At 35.2% G+C, this 19,380-nt stretch overlaps 1 protein-coding gene across 1 annotated transcript in view; it reads left to right on the forward strand.

Moving 5' to 3' along the window:
* Positions 1 to 19,380, forward strand: part of KLHL1 (kelch like family member 1) — a 174,803-nt gene that overhangs the window by 130,757 nt on the left and 24,666 nt on the right. The window contains exon 7 of the mRNA XM_057384477.1: positions 14,246 to 14,470. Within this exon, the coding sequence (XP_057240460.1) occupies positions 14,246 to 14,470 (225 nt within the window). The remainder of the gene's footprint in view (positions 1 to 14,245; positions 14,471 to 19,380) is intronic.

The following is a 19,380-nucleotide window of genomic DNA, read 5'->3' on the forward strand; positions in this document are numbered from 1 at the left end:
GTCTCTGGCTGAAAACTACCAGGACTTTTATACATTTACAGCAGATAAAAACTGCTTTGAGAAGGGGCCTGGTATGGCAGAGGAGCATCTGCATAGCAGGAGCTGTGTTACAGCTGGTGCAATATGTATTCCCACTAACCAGGCTCTGCAGCTGTGCAGTCTCAGCTTGCATCTGTTCAGCTCATCCCTCTTGTCATCCTGCTGTGTTCTTGACTAGCTTTTATGCCCAGTGAGTCTTGTTTCCACACATCCATTCAGGAGACCTGAGGGCTGTTTTCTTCTTTTGAGAGTCACTAAGTTTATAAAGCAAGCCTGAATTTTTCAGGCTGGAAGAGGTGCTGATACTGTGTTATCTCTGCTCAATATCTAATAATTTATTTCTCCCCCCCTCAACTTTGTTTACTGAAAGGCTGATATGGATGGTTGCAATTCACAATGATRTATTTTTAATGCTTCCTGATGTTTGCTACCAAATGTGAAAACGTTGCAAATAAGAATTGGATGAGCTAAACAAATTAGCAGTTTATTAACTAGCATATAAAACAGTGGCTAAGTGCAAATATTATGAAAGCATTTGAAGGTTATATGGCTCATCACATAAAGAGTAGCCTAGCATGTGAAGTTTGTTTTGCAATCTTCTATAATTATCTTTCTTTCCATAAAAACGAAGTGATAATTAAACTGCAGCAAACAGCAACTGGAGTTCTGCCTGATGTGAAAAATTAATGCAGCATAGTACTGAATGGATAGAGAGAAAAATATCAAAGTTCGACAAATTTGTAATTTTAATTTCCTAGATGAACTAATAAAAATTAAATCTCTGTTTCCACACACCTTTGCTTATTTATTAATTTAATTTTAAAGGCACATGTRAGAAACACATTTTCTCTGTATGTCAGCATTAATGGAATGAGATGTGTTAATAGATTGGGGTTATGTGCTTCTGACAGTGTTCCATTCACTTTACCTGTTAATATTGTCACACTGACTTCTCTAATTTGGATTGGCAGGATTTATTAATCTAATAGTATACAAAAGTTCACATATAAAGGAGGATGATAGACTGAAATAAATGAGTCATTGCAAGGATGGAATGTACAACAGTCTTTAGGAATGATTAAGCACTGACTTGCTGCAGCCATCCTGGAATCCCAAATGCAGAGAAGAAGTGAAGTGGTAAAACATGATATATATGGTCTATGTTGGATGGTGCTATGGCAAAGTATGAGCAGGAAAATATGCAGCAAGAGGAGATTGGTATCAATAACAGAGCAGAGTTATATTGATGTTAGAATGCTGACTGATTTCTTGTGAGGTGTCCCAGCCTGTCTCACTAGGTAGCAGTTAGAATAATGAGGGACAAGGAGAACCTGCAGAAAAAGAAAACAAAAGTGTTAAGTAATCATGATCCAAAACCACTGGTATATATTACTTTTGGAATAGTCCTAGACTAGTTCATCAAAATCTTATATTAGTTATTTGTTTGCTGAATCCCAGTCTTTAAGTAAATACTAAGGAAAAAGAAATGAAAACTTGCATGATCAAGAAACTCTTTCATAAAAATATGGCAGGTCAGAAATAAAGAGATGGAATAGTCAATTTACTGAAACACTGATGTAATATGTGGGTTTTTTTCATAAATCTTGTGACTAGATATAAAATCTGCTGCAAAAATTGCCCTGATGGTAAACAGGTGGAATGCATCATTGGTCTATATCAAGCAAWATTAAAAGTCCTTTAATTATTGTATAAATACCTTTTAGAAAGATCTTTCCTATTGCCACAGATATTATTAAAAAAATGAACCTTTTGAAATATGAAATTGAAGTCTTTGGTCATTTTTCATTATACACCCATGTTAGATGTTTTTCCTTTTCGTTAATGTATTTTTAATTAGTGAAATAATTATTTTTGCTTCACAAATATGGTTTATCAAATGTGGATGATTATTTACATATGCATATCATTATTTCATAGGAATGTCATCTAGAATAGCTACATTAAGTTACTCTTGTTCCAGTGAATTTTGGAGATGCCCCCATTTTTCTGGGCTTTTTTAGTTTTGTTTTGTTTTGTTTTGTTTTNTTTTTTTTTTTTTTTTTTAATTTTGTTTCTAGAAAGGCATTTCTCACAAGCCAATTTCACTTACACTTCATTTAATTTAATTTTATATTTTTCTTTCCTATATGGGCATTTTTTTTAATTCTAAAAAATATTCAAAAACCTATCGTAAATACTTTAAGGAAAAGCAAAAGTAGGGAAAAATCATGKTTTTTTTTTTCTCTTGGGTAATTCTTCTAGCTTCTTGAGATATGTCTGAGATGTCTGTGACTTGAATCTGTCTCCTTTCTCTTCAGTTCAGTGGGAATTTGTTTTAAAAAAATCCATCAAGATTGTTATATGGCATTTTTCAAGTTGTAGAAATTGCTGTGAACCACTTTGTCTTCACATACATAAAACATTTGACAGCATTCATTATCTATCCATTTGGTGCACAAAACTATCTTCAGTAAACATCTTGTCTTCATCTTACTAGCATTTTTATTCAAAATATATGATGTACAGTAACTGAGTTTAATTTTCAGAATGTGCGTGCTTATAGTCCTGTATTTGTATAATACACAAACAGCAAAATMTACTTAAGAAGATTTTCCTTTAAAAGAAAAAATAGGCCCAAGTCTTTATTCTCCCTGGTGTGCTTTTTGAAAAGGTTTATATAAATATGCATACTTTCTAAGCATACATATGAATCKGTATGTATGTACAGATATATATGTACATATGTGTACGTAGATACAAATATGTATAAGTAATATAAATTAATAATATGATAAACCTATTAATGAATACATGATATAAATCTTCTCTTTAAAKGTTGAGACTGTATCATAGTAAAATAACATGCTTTCTTCTGTACTTAACTCTTCCCTTTAATTCAGCATAGAAATTAATTCATTTCTGGGGCTTCCTGTATTTAGCGATAGACAGTAGTCATAATGCATTGTTGCTAATATTTTATTTTTATTTTTATTTTTATTTTTATTATTTTTATTTTTTTATTTTTATTTTTATTTTTATTTTTATTTTTATTTTTATTTTTATTTATTTTTATTTTTTATTTTATTTTTATTTGTATTATTAAGAACTTGGTATATTTTCTTATTCCTGCCCAGCTGCTGGAGCCCATTATGGAACCCAGGATCTCTGCTCAGTCTGAAGGATGCTTCTGCTATTTTCCATTATCAGGTTAAACAGTAGTGGAGTGAAGTGTGTCCCCCAGAGACAGGCACAGACACTCTCAGACACACACAGGACACAGATGGGCTGCTCAGACTGTCACACTGTGCTGATCCCTGCAGCCCCCAAAACTGGGACTCACACCAGACACAGACACAGACACGTCCCTTCCCCTCTTGGGCTGGCAGAGGCAGAAGGGCACACACCCCACTCCCCAGGTTCACCAGCACATGCATATTCCTGGATCCCCCCAATCCCTGCTGCCCTCCTCAYTCATGCCTGTCCCCCCTAAGAGCTGGGTTTCATGGTGCAGCCCCACRGGCTGGAGATTAAAGACCTCACTGGCTCCACTGGCTGACACCACAGACCAGGGACTTCAGTCCTGGTCTGACTCAGGAGCAGCCCCAGTCCAGCAGGAACATCAACAAACATGATGTTGTTATCTGTGRCATAAATAGATGTTCACAAAAGAGATGAGAAGTGAGAAATTGATGGTCCTTCTTGCAATCCTGCTCTTTTTATTGATCACATATATCTCATTTCCGCTGCTCTGTATGTTTCTYCTGCCTTTGGTGCTAATTTGCTTTCACCTGTGTTCTCCATGAGGACATTTGTTATCTTAAAGAATCATGTAGTCATAGCCTTAAAATACCTCAGGAGGACAATAAGCCAAAATAAATTGTGCCTCTGACATTCCAAGCAGCTGTCTGTAGACCACTTTTTATTTAGATAACTTCAGCTTTTCTCTGAARTCTTATCTCTTCTATTTAAGTAGCAGTTCTATCTCAGCCAAACAACTCCACTGTTTTCAAGTATCAGAAGTGAGTAATTTTAYTGAGATAGATGTGAAGGAGCAGCTAAGGGTACTGGGTTTGATTAGGCTGCAGAAAAGGAGGCTCTGGAGAGATGTTATCATTCTGTACAACTGCCTGAAGGGAGGTTGTAGCAAGGTRGGAGTGTGTCTTTTCCCAAGTAACAAGAAATATGAGAGAAAATGACTCCAAATTGCGCCAGGGGAGGCTTTGGCTGGATATTAGGAAAAAAATTTTCCCACTGAAAGAGTTGTCAAGCATTGGAACAGGCTGCCCAGGGAAGTGTTTGAATCTCCATCCCTATAGGTGTTTGAAAGATATGTAGATATCTTTCAATACATGGGACATACRTGGTTTAGTGGTTGCCTCAGCAGTGCTGGGTTAAGGGTTGGACTCAATCATAAAGGTATTTTCCAACCAAAATGAYTCTATGATTTTCTGCTTACTTAGCTCCATGTAGAGTATGTCACTATTCTTTCTTATACTTTCTAGAATTAATTAAAAAAATTGCATATTTAAGATTTTGAGTTTTTTAAACATAATATTGTGTGTTGGCATAATCCAGTGTTTTTGTAGATGTTCTCTAGCTAGCAATGGGAAACAAATGGAGTATAAGATACCTTAATTCTAAAATGTACTAATAAACAAATAATGTTCCATTCACTTTAGGTCAACACTGCACTAGTAATCGACTCAGTTTTCCTTTTAAACTTTCTGGAAGACTCARCAGGAAAATAATAATAGGATATATAAACAGGAACAACAAGACAGAGGAGTATCTCTCATCAGAGTTATCAAGATAGCRTAGTAATGAGGTTGTCATCGTGGTGGGTGCTCTTGGGGAAATTAGAATACCAGAGAAAGAGGCAGGGAGGCTATGCAAAACAAATAACTAAAATTTTCAGTGTCTGTATGGCAAATATGCATGGAAACTTAAGAGACTTCTTAAAGAGAAAAGATGTAAGTTCAAAGTTAAAAAAAAATCACTTCTTTTTAAAACAGAAAAATTATTTTGCTGATCTATTACAGAAATTCATTCTTTTTAAGATAGCCCAAGAGTTCATKATTGACTATATGTTTGATAAATGACAAGATAGTCTGATTTTATTTTGATTTGCACAATAAAAACTAAAACCAAAATGTTTCAAGTAATATATAAGTATATATGKTCTATTTATCTAGCAACAAAACATTCTGCAGAGAAAAAACATAATTAATGAAATAACAGGATGTAAGCTCATGAAGTTCAACATGTGGAAGTTCAAAGTCCTTCACCTCAAGAGGACCAACCCCTGGAACCAGTAGAATCTGAGTGCCACCCAGCTGGAAAGAATCTTGGCAGAAAAGTGCCTGGRGTCATTTTGCCCCAAACATCTGCCTAGCAATTGTTCAGTATTTGGAAATAGCAAAATTGCACATGCAGAGATGATCCCTGGCARCAGATCTAGGGAGCAGAGGAAGCTGTACAGAGCATCTATCCTCTCCATCCACTGTCTGCTCCATGGCAGACCTTGCATGGGAATTCAAAAACATCTGCTGCTATCAAAGAAGATATGAGGGGATTATTTTTCCCTGTTTTAATTTGCTTTTGTTTTCTCTTGAAGGCACTGAGAAAGATTTGCCTCAATACTCACTGCAGAGGTGAGTGATGTTTCCCAGTGGATTTCCCCTGTGGCAGATGGTAGCATGAGGGGTCACTTTACATTCCTCCCTACGAAGATAGTGCAGTGCATCTCTTTGAGGACTGGGGCTACATCAAGAATAAGGAAATAGTATTTTCCTGAGCAGTTATCAGAAATAAAAAGATGGGCAGAATACCACTGTTTGAGGTTTAAATATCCCTCTACCCCTTCTCTTTTCAATCATCAAATTACTTACATTGTCATCATTCTGGTCAGATATCACTGTAAAGACTTGTCAGTCCTTTTACAGCATCTCAGGTGATGAAAGGACCAWAGCATCTCTCCTGTGAAGAAARGCTGGGAGATTTGGGAYTCATCAGCCCAGAGAGGAGATGACCTCCAGAGRTCCCTTCCAACCCCAGCCATTCTCTGATTCTGCAACATCTTAATGGAGAGTAAAAGTAGAGCTTAGCTAATTACTTCACCAGAGGAATATAAAATACACTGGACTAATCACTAATGAGATAATTAAATTTATAAATCACACTAATATTCTCTTCTTGTCCAGTTCTTATAAGTATTAACATGATTACTTCCTTCACTCCTATGATTTTCAATATGTTCCAAAACATTCAGCCTCATTGGCTAATTAGCAGTTAAAGTACTTTGATTTAGCAGTGCATTTCAGAAAAAAAAAAAAAAAAAAAAAAAAAAAAAAAAAAAAAAGAAGGTCCATATTTTAACACCATCTGGTAATTTTTCAGTACTTATTTAATATCATATCATTTTTGGCGCTTTTTTTCAGTGTAATTATTTGCGAAACTGCTGATTCCTTTACAGTTTGAGATTAAAAGAACATCCTGAAGTGATCTATTCTGAAGCCTCCATGGCTTCAAATGTAAGAGAAGAGCCAAAGTTATCACATGCAGACAAATTTTATTATCCCACGAGCTTCTTACCTTGTCAGTCTGTTGCCCTGGAATTCACACCTGTTGGTGCAAACTATGGGGTAATGAGACAGCACCAGAGGCTGCTACATCATGGGTGGGTTAGGGGGATTATTATACCAAGAATAATCCTCTGTTCCTTCTCTGTTATTTACTSTATTTTCTGGCATTTCCAGTGCAGATATCTCATCACTTATTAAAATGCACATAAAAAAAAAAAGAAAAGAAAACCTAGTATGTGATCTAGAGAAGACCCCTGCCTGGCAGATGGATAATTTARAGGACTTCTATACTATCAGAAACCTTCTATTTTTCTGTACACCAACTAATTTCTGTTCCTGATCACTCAAGTTTCATTAATGGTTCTTGACTGCTGGTATTTGCTTTAGAGTAAACCACCACATATTCTGAAACATGTTCTGGAAACAGTTCCCTGCTAGAACCACCCTCAACAGCCAGCGTGGATAAGACTTAAGAAATGGTGACACCTCTCAGTGCAGTCCTCTAGCTCTATCTTGCACCTTCAGCCACCTCACAAATCTCCTTGCCAAATTCTRGGWAATGCTCCCAAAGTCTCTGTTTTCRAGCACAAGAACRTCCAAGTGRTCTTCAGTAGAGGTTTCACCTYATTTTTAACACTCTAAACTGAAAAACCAAGTAAACAYAATTATCTTTTTGAGCTAGAGTCAGCAGCGTATAGAATGCAATTCCCATTATCTGGGTCCTCCCCATGGAACAGCACCCTTTGCAGCAGGTTTACATTAGAGGGAAGTAATTGCAGCAAAACACAATCTCCCAGGAACTGAGCTRAGGGCTAAGCAGTGTGGATAAGCATCTGTACAGCTATAATGAAAAATAATAGAAGGCTGGAGGTAATGGGAAATCGGTGCTGTTGCAGCACCAGACTGCTCAGTTCACATTGTTCAAACCAAATCATGATCAAAGGAGCTCATTGATTTAGTTACGGAACATAATGAACCACCAATCAGATTCACCCTGTGTTTAGAATCAATATCAATCACACCGTAGATAAACTGCAATCCTAGACACAAAAAACAAATTTACATCTTTAAATTTCTCAACATCCTTCTTGAGCAAATCCCTCAAAGTTCTAGCCGCAAACACACATGTACGCACATACACACAAACACCCACACAGTTTGTGTTGGTCACCATCATCTTCTCCCCACTGGTGGGAGCTCCACTGGGTACACACCCCTCCTGCAGAATATGTGGTTCCCCCAGGATTTGCTTTTGTCCACATATAAAACTTTTTTTTTTATTGTTAACACATTACTTGCACAAGTTTAAGAGCAAATATAACTGCTTTTAAAGAAGAGGCATGTGTTTTGTTGCTGAACAAAGGAAGACAAGTATACTGCATGATATAAATAATTAATAAAAGCAGCTTTTCTAAGTTTTAGTCTACATAAAAATATAAAACATGAATGTTTTATGCAATAAAACATAGCATCATATTATAAAACAAAACACAAAACATCAAAGACATTTTCTAAAATCACTGTTGAAAAGCTGTCATTTCTGATACTCTTGAAAATATAAAGATTAGTGGAAAAAACTTGTATTGATTTTAGAGAATTCTGGTCATATAGAACAATTAAATATTCCCAAAGGTTTTCTGATTTTTTTTTTTTTTTTTTTTTTTTGTCACTATATGCCAAATCCTTCTGACATTTTAATACATTTTTTTCACTAAAAATAAAAAAGAAGACAGATTCTTTTTGTGTACATGGTAAAGATTTTTGGAGTGCTTAAAGGAATTTCTAGCAGTCTTATTACAAAGTAATGAACTTCTGTATAGCTATTTCTTTTCCAAAATATTCTCCTTGGTATCTGCATCAGTAACCTCCTTAGGTCACATTCGTTCCACTTGAGTCACCCTCTTTCAGTTCAAAATGTAATGTTGCAGATCACTAGATCAAGGTCATCATTTTGCGCCTACTCACAGCAACATCTCTAAATCTTGAGCAAAATGATCAGAGTACATGTCAGCAACGGCTTTAGTAATAGCAAAATCAGCAGAAAGTCTTAGAGGGAAAAAAAATGTTGAAATTTTCTGATGATAAATGTAGAACTCCTACCCTTCTTCATGMGCCTAAATACTGAATCATTGTACCAACAAGGGGAGAAAAAGGTACTTTAATGTGGAGATGTCTACATTGAATACAAAGATAGTTCAGCAAAGGGGAGATGTTTAGGATTTTCATCTGCTTCTGAAGCAATTTTCATTTTGTTTATATTAAAACTCCTGCATTCATATCTAGCTAAAATAGATACATTGCATTCATAGTCCCAGACAACCTTCATTACTCCATGTAGCCTACATCAGCTTGTTCTGATAAAAATATCTTTGAAAGACAGGTTTCTAGGTATTTGTAAGTTTGTAACCAAACACTGAGTTGCAAATAATATTGCTATCCAATTACTCCTTTTCAATGACCTTGCCATAGTATTAGTCTTCAATCAGCAACTATGCAAAAAATAYGAGACTGACAATCAGGTTTCTACAAAAATCTTGATTTACTAGTCATTAGCAAGGAAATGAAATATGCCTAATTTTAGAAAAAGACAAAGTTTAATAGACGATAACTAGAGGGTCACTTGAAAGGTTTCACCAAAGCAATTTTACAAATTAATGTGCTTAAAAATGACAACTAAATCAGAGAAATTGAAATTTRTAGTGTGCAATGTTGTACTGCCCTGTAGATAAAGGTGAAATTGTGAGGTCTAGTTCTTTCCTGTTTCAWCAGAAACATGGGGGCTAGGATTGTATTTATCCCTGCTGCATACACAGAGGAGTTGTCAGCAGCAGTTGGACATTAATGCAAAATTACCCTGATCATCTACGGCATTTCATTCCTGAAGTTTTCTTTCTCTGTAGGTCTCTCATTACTTCATAGACCTTGATTAATCAGGGTTTACAATGCCCATATGCACAATACACAGAACTAATTTAATCCAATGCCCAGCTGGATCCTAAGTAGAATTTAAGTTAGGGGGAGGGGGAAAAATAGTTTAARTGTATCCAGAACATCAAGAAACATTTTTATGTTCTTATTGGAAATCATTTGTGCTGCCACAGTCATGGTGCAATTTCTTAAAATTTACTACACACTTTTCTTTATCATGCAAATAGCTATTAAATTAATTCTGTTTCACGTCACTATGTCTTTTTCATATACTCTGTCTTCGGTGCTACATCCTGAAATTTCTTGGTCTGTTTTAGAGCTCTGCCCATCTGAAAAATAGGAGTTTGTGTATGCATGTGTGTATACAGGAATTGCATGTGTATGTAGTACTTTTATTGKAAAATCTTCAATATTCTATGCATTTCTTTTTCTTTCATCTTTACAATTTCATACCTAGTATATTAAAGACAATCTAATAAGTCATTTATTTTGCTTTTTACCATTAGACCACTCAAAATCCACTAGGGATATGCAAGTGGAAGAAAGAATAGAATAGAATAGAATAGAATAGAATAGAATAGAATAGAATAGAATAGAATAGAATAGAATAGAATAGAATAGAATAGAATAGAATACATTTAAAATGTATTTTCATTGAATTTTTGATGTAGTTAATATTTTTATTTGGGTTTATATGTGTGTTTCTTATTCTGTGGTATTCCATCTGTTTTGTTTTACTGGAAAATATGCCTATCTCTGCATAATCAGCAGAAACACTGCAGCTAAAAATGAGTAATAAGTTTTTCCTTTATTTATGTTATACATACCTTCATATTGAACCTGTATTTCCATTTTCCATAAAAAAAAATACACCGTAGTCACTTCCCAATTGCTTCCTCCCATCCTCATGTTCTTGGGAAATTGGATTTTCTGGTTTTCTGAAACATGTAGTCAGAATTAAGTTTGGTTCCTTCATGGGGATTAGAAAAAAGTCCTTGTCTACAGATTCCTGACATTGCTAAGACATCCTTTCACAGCCTATGCAGACTGAGGTAGGCAGTATTAACCAACACAGCTCATTTCTTTGAGTCTGCACAGTTTGGAAGTTACATTAGTTAGGAGCGGGCTCTGCTGATGCCATCTACTAGTAATGGCAGAGAGGAGAGGACTTTGTTATCTCAGCGGGCATGTGATGCTACCAATTTTTACTTGTCACTGGAACTAGCATCTGGGTGAGTGACTGTTCCTCCACTGTGCCACAGCATGGTGGTTTAAAAACCCTGGATACTGATCTCGCYTTAGAAGAGATGAAAGTGGATGGGGATAGGGTTCTGTCCCTCTCTCTGCTAGCTGGACTTGCTCTGAGTTAATAAAATAATGTGAAACCTGTGTCACAGACAGCTAGAGTGGTGTTTGTGAATCACAGTATGGATGCTTAAAACGTGTAAAAGTGCTTAAGCTTAGAAAAGCAGCTGAAATTCTTTCCAGTACTGTGCAGGATGGAACGAATCAAATGTGCTGCATTCTCGCCCAGTCTGCCAATGACAATGGGACCCTGAAGTGAATTCTGCACACAAATATTTTATCCTCTTTTGTTTTACTGCTCTCACTACAACTTAGCAAGGAACAAATATGTATAAAATATATGCATTCAGAATCAGGGAGCAAGCTGAGGACCATGCTTTTTGCCAGAATAGATGCTTTTTGATTTGATTATTACTGCCTAGCTGAAAACTTTGGATGTAGACATAAGGYATCATATAGGAATTGTATGATAAACATTTTCTGTAAATTGATCAAGTTTCTCCCTGCTCCAGAATATTGTAAATTCCTTTGTGARATAAACAAATWAAAGATAYAAAAGTGATGTTTCTAGAATRGGTCCTGTARGTTCAATTCTTCATAGACATAGGCTTCAAATTTCCTTCTCAGGAGCAATCAACAGAAAGACATGTTGAGACCAGTCCTATTTGTGTCTTATTGTTATCCCTGCAACATCCTGTCCTTATACCTGTACAAAACCTCTGATTACCTCTTTAAATTGTCAGTCTTAGACTTTACATTAAAATCTGTTCTCTTGATGGACTAACTGCAATCCTTCCTCTCACCCATGTATCTCTAAATCTCCTACATATTATCCCATATACTATGTCCCTCTTACCTCCATTCCTTTGCATGTTTCTCTCCTCTATTTTCCCCTCCAAACTTTTCTAAAAAATTGCAAGTAGTGCATTAGTGAGTCGTGTAAAGTGATGCTGTTATTTTATAGAGTGTAGGTAGAGAACTTCAGAAGCACAATAATTGCCCGCTAAGTTCCTTTTTTTGTTTCCCAAGTCTGGGACAAATGCAAAAGAAATTTATTCTGTAAAAGAAAAAAATGCATAGGGCAGAGTATGTGAAGAAAGATGGGAAAAGAGGTGAGATAGACATGTACAACCCACAGTTATTTAGTTTTTGGGACAGTAATTATTCAAACCACAGGAATTTTCATAATTTAACTTAAGGTAAATCTCTGTATAGTCTGATAGTTTTTTTTTTTTGGGGGGGGGGACATAATTTAAAATATTTTTTATGTTAAATTCAAGGCCATATTTCTTTTATGGCAAGAGTAGAACTGTCAGTAAGTTGAGAGTAAAAGAATTTTAAAATATTAAGAGGTTAGTTTTAAAATATGACTCACACTTGGCAGGTTGTATACTTGCTTTAAAATTTAGGAGTTGTTTTAGTCATCACTCAAAAGCCAGGGTTAYTATTTTAACAATAACAGCTTCTCAGGACAGAAACTTTTTCTTCAAATTCTTATAAAGCATCTTCCAAGCTCTTTGTTAGGTACAGAAAAAGAACAGTCCCTTGGCCCCTGGCTGCACTGGTAAATGAATCTGCAGAGGACACTGCAATATTGATGTACAGTGTGTAGTGTACAAAAATTCATTTCTCTAAACTGAATAAATATCCCTCCCTAAAATTTATGTATTTTGAAGATACTTCTTCACATCTTTCTAATTTTCTAAGAGATTTCCACAGGAACGATCATAGGAACAATCCAGGAAGAGGAAACAGGGTATGATAACAGTCAGTTAAGGAGCGTGTCAAAGAAATGTTTTGTTGCCACTTCGTTTCTAGCAATAAAATGCAATTCTGCAAGAACTGCTAATAATTATAATGAGTTATAAATACTGAAAGAGAGATAGCAAATGAATTTTAATCCTGTTGGCAGCCACTCACAAGTGGTGGTGGGTCAGTCCTGTTGAATGTCTTTATCAATGATCTGGATGAGGTGATTGAGTGCACCCTCAGGCAGTTTGTAGGTATCCTCAGGCTGGGTGAGAGTGTTGATATGCTGGAGAGCAGGAAGGCTCTGCAAAGGGATTCTGAAAGGCTGAATTACTGGGCAGAGAGCAATTGTATGAGGTTCAGTAAGGCTGAGATCCAGGTCTTGCACTCGGGTCATCCAATGCAGACTTGGCAAAGAGTGACTGGAAAGCTGCACAGTGGAAAAGGACSTGGARGTRTTGGCTGACAGCCARCTGAACATRAGCCAGYATGTGMCCAGGTCACCAAGATTGCCAGTGACAYCCTGGCCTGTATCAGSAATRGTGKGGCCAGCAGGACCAGGTGGTGATTGTCCCCCCATATTTGGCAMTGGTGAGTCCACACCTCAAATCCYRTGTCCAGTTCKKGGCCYCTCAYTGYAAGAAGGACATTGGAGCTCCTGGAGTGTGTCCAGAAAAAGGCARTGAAGCTSCTGAAGGGTCTGGAGTACAGGTTGTATGAGAAACAGCTGAGGGAGCTGAGGTTGTTTAGYCTGGAGAAAAAGAAGGCTCAGGGAACAACCTGTTTCCCTCTACAACTTCTTGAAAGGAGGTTTTAGCAGGGTCGTGTCCATCTCTTATCCCAAGTGACAAGTGATAGGACAACAGGAAATGGCCTCAAATTRTACCAAAGGAGSTTTTGATTGGATATGAGGAAAAATTGCTTTACTGAAAGTGTTATCAGACATYGGAATTGCCCRATGAAGTGACRGAGTCCCCATCCCTGGAGGTATTTTAAAAGTTTGTAGATGTAGCACTTGGGCTTTARTGGTGAACTTGGCAGTGCTGGGTTAATGGTTAAATGATTTTAAAGGTCTTTTCCAACCTAAAGGATTCTACAGTTCTGTGATTCTATGATCTACTTAGACTTCTGGCAAAGACAGAACTACTACCCAAAATCCTAAAGTATAATCAGTTGCTTAAATGATAAAACAGAATTCCAAAATATTTCCCCAAAACTTTAATGTTTATGCTAGGAAGGAATTTAATACATCCAGCTGTACTGCTCCTCTGGTTCACTTAGATACAAATTGAATTAAAATGATGACTTTTTTTAGCCCAATTAACAAAACTGTTGTTTTCATGATATTTGTTTGAATTTTGCTCATTGCTCTTTTGTTCCACAGAATTAATGAATCCCAAAAGAATTATTTTCCATAGAAKTCTAACCTATTATAAACAGTTTGTTCCAAAGAGTAAAGCTTCATAATTATGTTAATTTTWTTCTGCAGGGTATTTGAACTTTGGAAGTGAGGCACTGTTATGTGTATTGTAAAATAAAACACTAGTTATATTTCAGATTAATTATCAAGTCACTCTCTKAAGGATTAACTTAAATGCATCTATAATTTTGTTATTTGTAGTTCTGCTTTTATGTCTCCTCAGGAGCCACAACTATTGAAAAATATGATCTCAGAACAAACATATGGATTCAGGCTGGAGTAATGAATGGCAGGAGGCTTCAGTTTGGTGTTGCTGTCATCGATGACAAGTTGTTTGTCATTGGAGGCCGGGATGGTTTGAAGACATTAAACACTGTTGAATGTTACAATCCAAAGACCAAGGCTTGGACTGTGTTACCACCTATGTCAACACATAGACATGGCTTAGGTAAGAAAAAAAAATATTTTTCAAACATGCCACATTTTTCAGTTATGTAATTTGTAATGGAAACCTCAGTACTTTTAAGCTATGGTAGTATTCTGACCAGTAACAATAGCTTTTCTGTATTGCTACACGGTATAGAAAATGAAACTGTTCATTATCTGTTCTACTAAAACCACTTGGTGTGATAGAATTATTACAACATCATGAAAAATAGGAATAGAAGATGCTGTTTCAACCGGCTCCAGAAGGTGACGGTAGCCCAGGTTTTTGTTAATAGATCCCTTGGGTCAGTTAGATGGCACTGAATGGTCAGTGTTTGTAAATGCACACTTGTAGGGTTTATTTTGGAGCTATTTGGTTGCAATGGGAAACAGGTATGTAGCCATTTTGTTTATTATTATCTGTAGTAATATAGCAATATAAAAGCATAAAAATAACACAAAAATGTATATGAGGAAGGAAGGAAGGAAGGAAGGAAGGAAGGAAGGAAGGAAGGAAGGAAGGAAGGAAGGAAGGAAGGAAGGAAGGAAGGAAGGAAGGAAGGNGGAAGGAAGGAAGGAAGGAAGGAAGGAAGGAAGGAAGGAAGGAAGGAAGGAAGGAAGGAAGGAAGGAAGGAAGGAATCTGTGATTGAAAACCCTTGGTGATCAGTTAAAAAAAAATGGGCTAAAATTTTACAGATACTTTTGGTCAGCAGATTTAAAAAGTACCATGATAGTTTAAGTTGAGGAATGTTGAGGTTATGACTAGAGAAAAGCTGGTATGTTTTCTATAGTAGGAAAAAAGGAAGGAACTAGGCATTTGAGCACTTGGGGTTTTTTGGCTTCCTGTAAAATAATTTTTAAATTTTTATTTTGAAGTGATTCAGGCTTTTTGTAAACAACAGGTAAAATGAGGAAAGAATCATAAACTGGTATGATTAAATGCAGTTGTTTGAGTTGTGTAAGAGATAGGTTCTTTATCTGGAATTATATAGGAATCATATTACCTGAGAAGCTTAGTTAACAGAATTTATTTCCTTTTTTGTTTTAATTTTTTCTAAGTATCCCATGATTTTAGCAATGCCCTATGCAGTGAGAAATTAATCTGAAGTAATAAATATTTTTTCCATTTGTCTTCTAAACTATGTGCTATGTTATATCCATGTATTAATAACTCTAGAACAGTTTGAATGGATTTTGTATACAGGATAGAAATAAGCACCCACCCTTTGCATGGATGTCTTTTTGTTGAYACAGCAAAAAATTGTCAGATGCACCCCATTGTAACTGAGGTCACGACCAGGTAACAAAATTCACTTTATGCTGTCTTCATGTAGTTTTCAATAGAACCATGTGTRTAGAAGTTGATACATGTAGAGATGAGGAAATAAAAATTGACAGGCCTGGTAGTCAATGTCCATGGTGTTTGTCATATGTTAGGCAGTTTCAAAGCTGCCAGTGGAAGATGAGTGAGAGCTCTTTTAATGGCAGTGTTTGAAATAAGTGGTGCTAAAGTATAAAAAAGAAAGGGCACAGTGTGTGATCCAAAACTATTATTTAAAGTAATAGTGATTCTAATATCCCTGTTGAGTAGTCCATAAAACAGAATGGAACATGAAAGTGCAATAAGATGCCAAAAAGGCAGGGAAAGGCATAAATGAAATATGGGAAAGGTGAAACCTGGCAGACAAAAAGACCAAATAGAAATGCATATAGGGAAGGAAGAAAGAGAATGAAAGAACAAAAAGGTGAAAAATGTGAAACAGGTTGTGGTTTATAAAATCAGCAGTTTTATGAAGCAATTCTGTAGCCACGTTTCCAGTTTCTTCATTGAACTTAATAGTCTATATCTAGAGGAGGAGAGAGAACAGAAATATGGATCCAATGATAGACTAATTAGAATTTTAGATATCAAGTGCAGTGAAACTGTGATTTAAAAATCAAAACAAAAAAAAAAAAAAAAAAAAAAAAAAAAAAAAAAAAAAAACAAAAAACCCAAAAAAACAAACAAACAAACAATAAAAACAGAAAACTAACAAAGATTGGTACTTGGCTTGTCTTTCCAAAAGAAACCATTGAAGTGCCACAGTGAGAGAATTAGGCTTCCAGTATAATTAAGGGAGAATAGCAGTCTTTTCAGGTAGATATTCTAAATTGTCTTATTCTTTCCATGAGCTATGTAAAGTCTGTCTGACTTCTATTTTAGGTTTTGGCTTTGTACTGATCTCACTATCCATAGTCAAACACATATTTGCAAGATGATCAGAGTGGGAAGGAGGCTGACAAGGCATGGTATTACCTCATAAAATCCTGTACAACTTAGAGTGGAGGCAAATTATATATTTTTCCTCCTCTCCTCTTGGAAGAGAAAATCTTGCCAGTTGTAATCATCTGAATGAAAATGCTGTAAATGCTATAAAAGCCTCAGATTTATTTGCATAGGATATAGGCCTAGGGTAGATAGAATTCACTCTACCCAGAGTCAATGACCATAGAAGACCTGAAGAGTTTCCAGATGTCAATTTACACAATGAATGAGGCTTCAACCTATTCTTCTGAAGAAGCTAAATATCTAATATAAATGCATTTTAAAGGACCTGAGGACTAGGCTTGTAATTAGAAAAAGTGAATGCTTGTTTATAATTGGAYTGCATGAAACTAGCATGTGCAGGAATGAATATTTAAAAGACCGAGTTCAAGAATCAGAAATGGAAGCAGAATAAAAGAAGTTAGGTATCCCAGAACAWCTTAGATGTGTCTGACAAAATATCAAATGGAACTGTGTGTTTGCACGAAGGCTTGTTTCTCCATTTCCCTGAAAGGGAATGACCCACTGTGCTTCTTAGACCCAGCTTGATTTTCCACTTCCATGCYTACTGCTCTAGAGTCCAGCTCTTGAGTTAGAGGGAAGGGAAAAAATCCACTGAGCAAAAATACAGAAATACTTCTGTACCTTTCAAGCAATAATGAGAAATATTAATAGAGGGAAAGATTTTGGAGAAACTGAACTATCAGTATTCTTACTATATAGTAAATTTCASAAGTAAAATACATATATAAATATAAATATAAAATATAAAAATCTAGACACATATGGTAATTATTATTACTGGATATTTTAAGCAGTATAATTTTAATATGTATATTATAGGCCTTATTATATTTTACCTACTTTTAGAAGTATTCCATTGTTGACTATCTCATTGATTCAAAATTACTTGCTTTAAGTAATRTTCATATTTGCAAAACAAATTATTGTTTATCAAGTATTTTTACATTGTGTAAAGCTTAGGGCATAATTACAACTCCACAGTTTTAGAAATGTAAGAATTTGGGTAGGATTCAACTGCCTAAGTAGGTGTATGTACAATGGAGTAAAGCAACTAAGATGGCATAAACCCATTTCCATGGGAAAAAGAAGTCTAGCATGTTTAGGACTAAATTATTTGTGTCTTGGATGCAGTTCCTGCCTCTCAAGGTACAAAAAATAGTATTGATTAGGCTGGAAACAGAGAATCTGGTAAAGCAAGTATAACTTAGATTCCAGTTGCACTGGATTTTTTAAAAAAAACAAGCCAAAGATTTTGTATTGGTACTTATGCAGGTATGTGTGCATGATTTGACAAATGTCAAAAATACAGAGACTTGAAAAACTATTTAAGATACAAAACTAAACAAAAAAAAAAAGTAAATTTTAATTAATACTTTTATATAAATAAAATTAATATATGAATGAAGTGCATGATATCTTAAAGGGATAGAGGTAGCATAGTAGCATCAATGGAACTGCTTGCCAGTGTAGTCATTTCTGATGGAATTATTTGTTCACAAAGCAATAAGTTAAAAAAAAATATTCTATATAAAAACATTTTTCTATGTAAATATTGACATGAAGCAGACATTTTTAATGCACTTGCTCTCTCCTTGGTAAATAATTTTTAACAATACACTTGTAAAATTTCAATTTATTTTTAAAATCAGCCTTCAGTGCAATATCAGAAAAAGTATMAGATACTATAAGCCTGATTAAATCCGTACTAACAAAACATTATCTGGTTACACTGAAACAAATGAAGGAGAAACACATAGATAACACATATTTGATACCAAAAATTTATAATGAACAGGTCATTAAAATAAAAATGACGTGTCTTAAAGTTGAATTTTATGTGATTAATATGGAAAATGATCACCTCTACTTTATTWTATACCAAATACTTTTTGTTTGGAAACAAAGCCTTTAAAGAATGAGTGTTACTAACAGATTTTTTAGAGCACTTCTATCAAGAAAGCATAGGCTGTAAGATTCATGAGCAGAGTAGATCTGATACATAGCAAAGTAGCAAAACCATTAACTTTAAAGGCTGTCTGACTTTCACCTCTTTCATGAAACATCATATAACATAGATTATTGCTTACTCAACTCAGAAAATCTAATGTGATGAATGATACCTCTCTTTAGACCTAGTTTGAAGGACAATTTTCAAATCAGTGAGAGTTGAACTTTCATCTTCCATATCACAAACTTTTGCTGTGGCAGTTAAGCAGTGATGTTATTTTAGATAGTGCTTAAGCCCCAATAAATACATGTTTGTCTATGGAGTTACAATCTGTCAGAAAGCATTCCAGGAAGAGTAGAAACCATTAAAATARACTAGGAGTATAAATAAAAGCTTGATACCACCTGAACACTCCCATCCATGGTAACTGTAAAATAAGCTATAAAAATTTAGAAGATAAAAGAGATCTTTGTTCTTTTTTCTCTGCTATCTTGCATGATAGCTTCTTCTTTTTATGGATCACTATTGCTGRGCTACAAAGGAGGCAAAAATAGCAAATTTACATCTTCCACTAACATRCAACAAAAATTAGTAAAGGTTTGTTCTGAGTTTGGATTATTTGTTTATTAGGTTTGGTGGGGTATTTTTGGTGGG

Source organism: Malurus melanocephalus, unplaced genomic scaffold, assembly GCF_030028575.1.
Source record: "Malurus melanocephalus ecotype Western Australia unplaced genomic scaffold, MMel_1.1 scaffold_711, whole genome shotgun sequence".
NCBI classification, from domain to species: Eukaryota; Metazoa; Chordata; class Aves; order Passeriformes; family Maluridae; genus Malurus; species Malurus melanocephalus.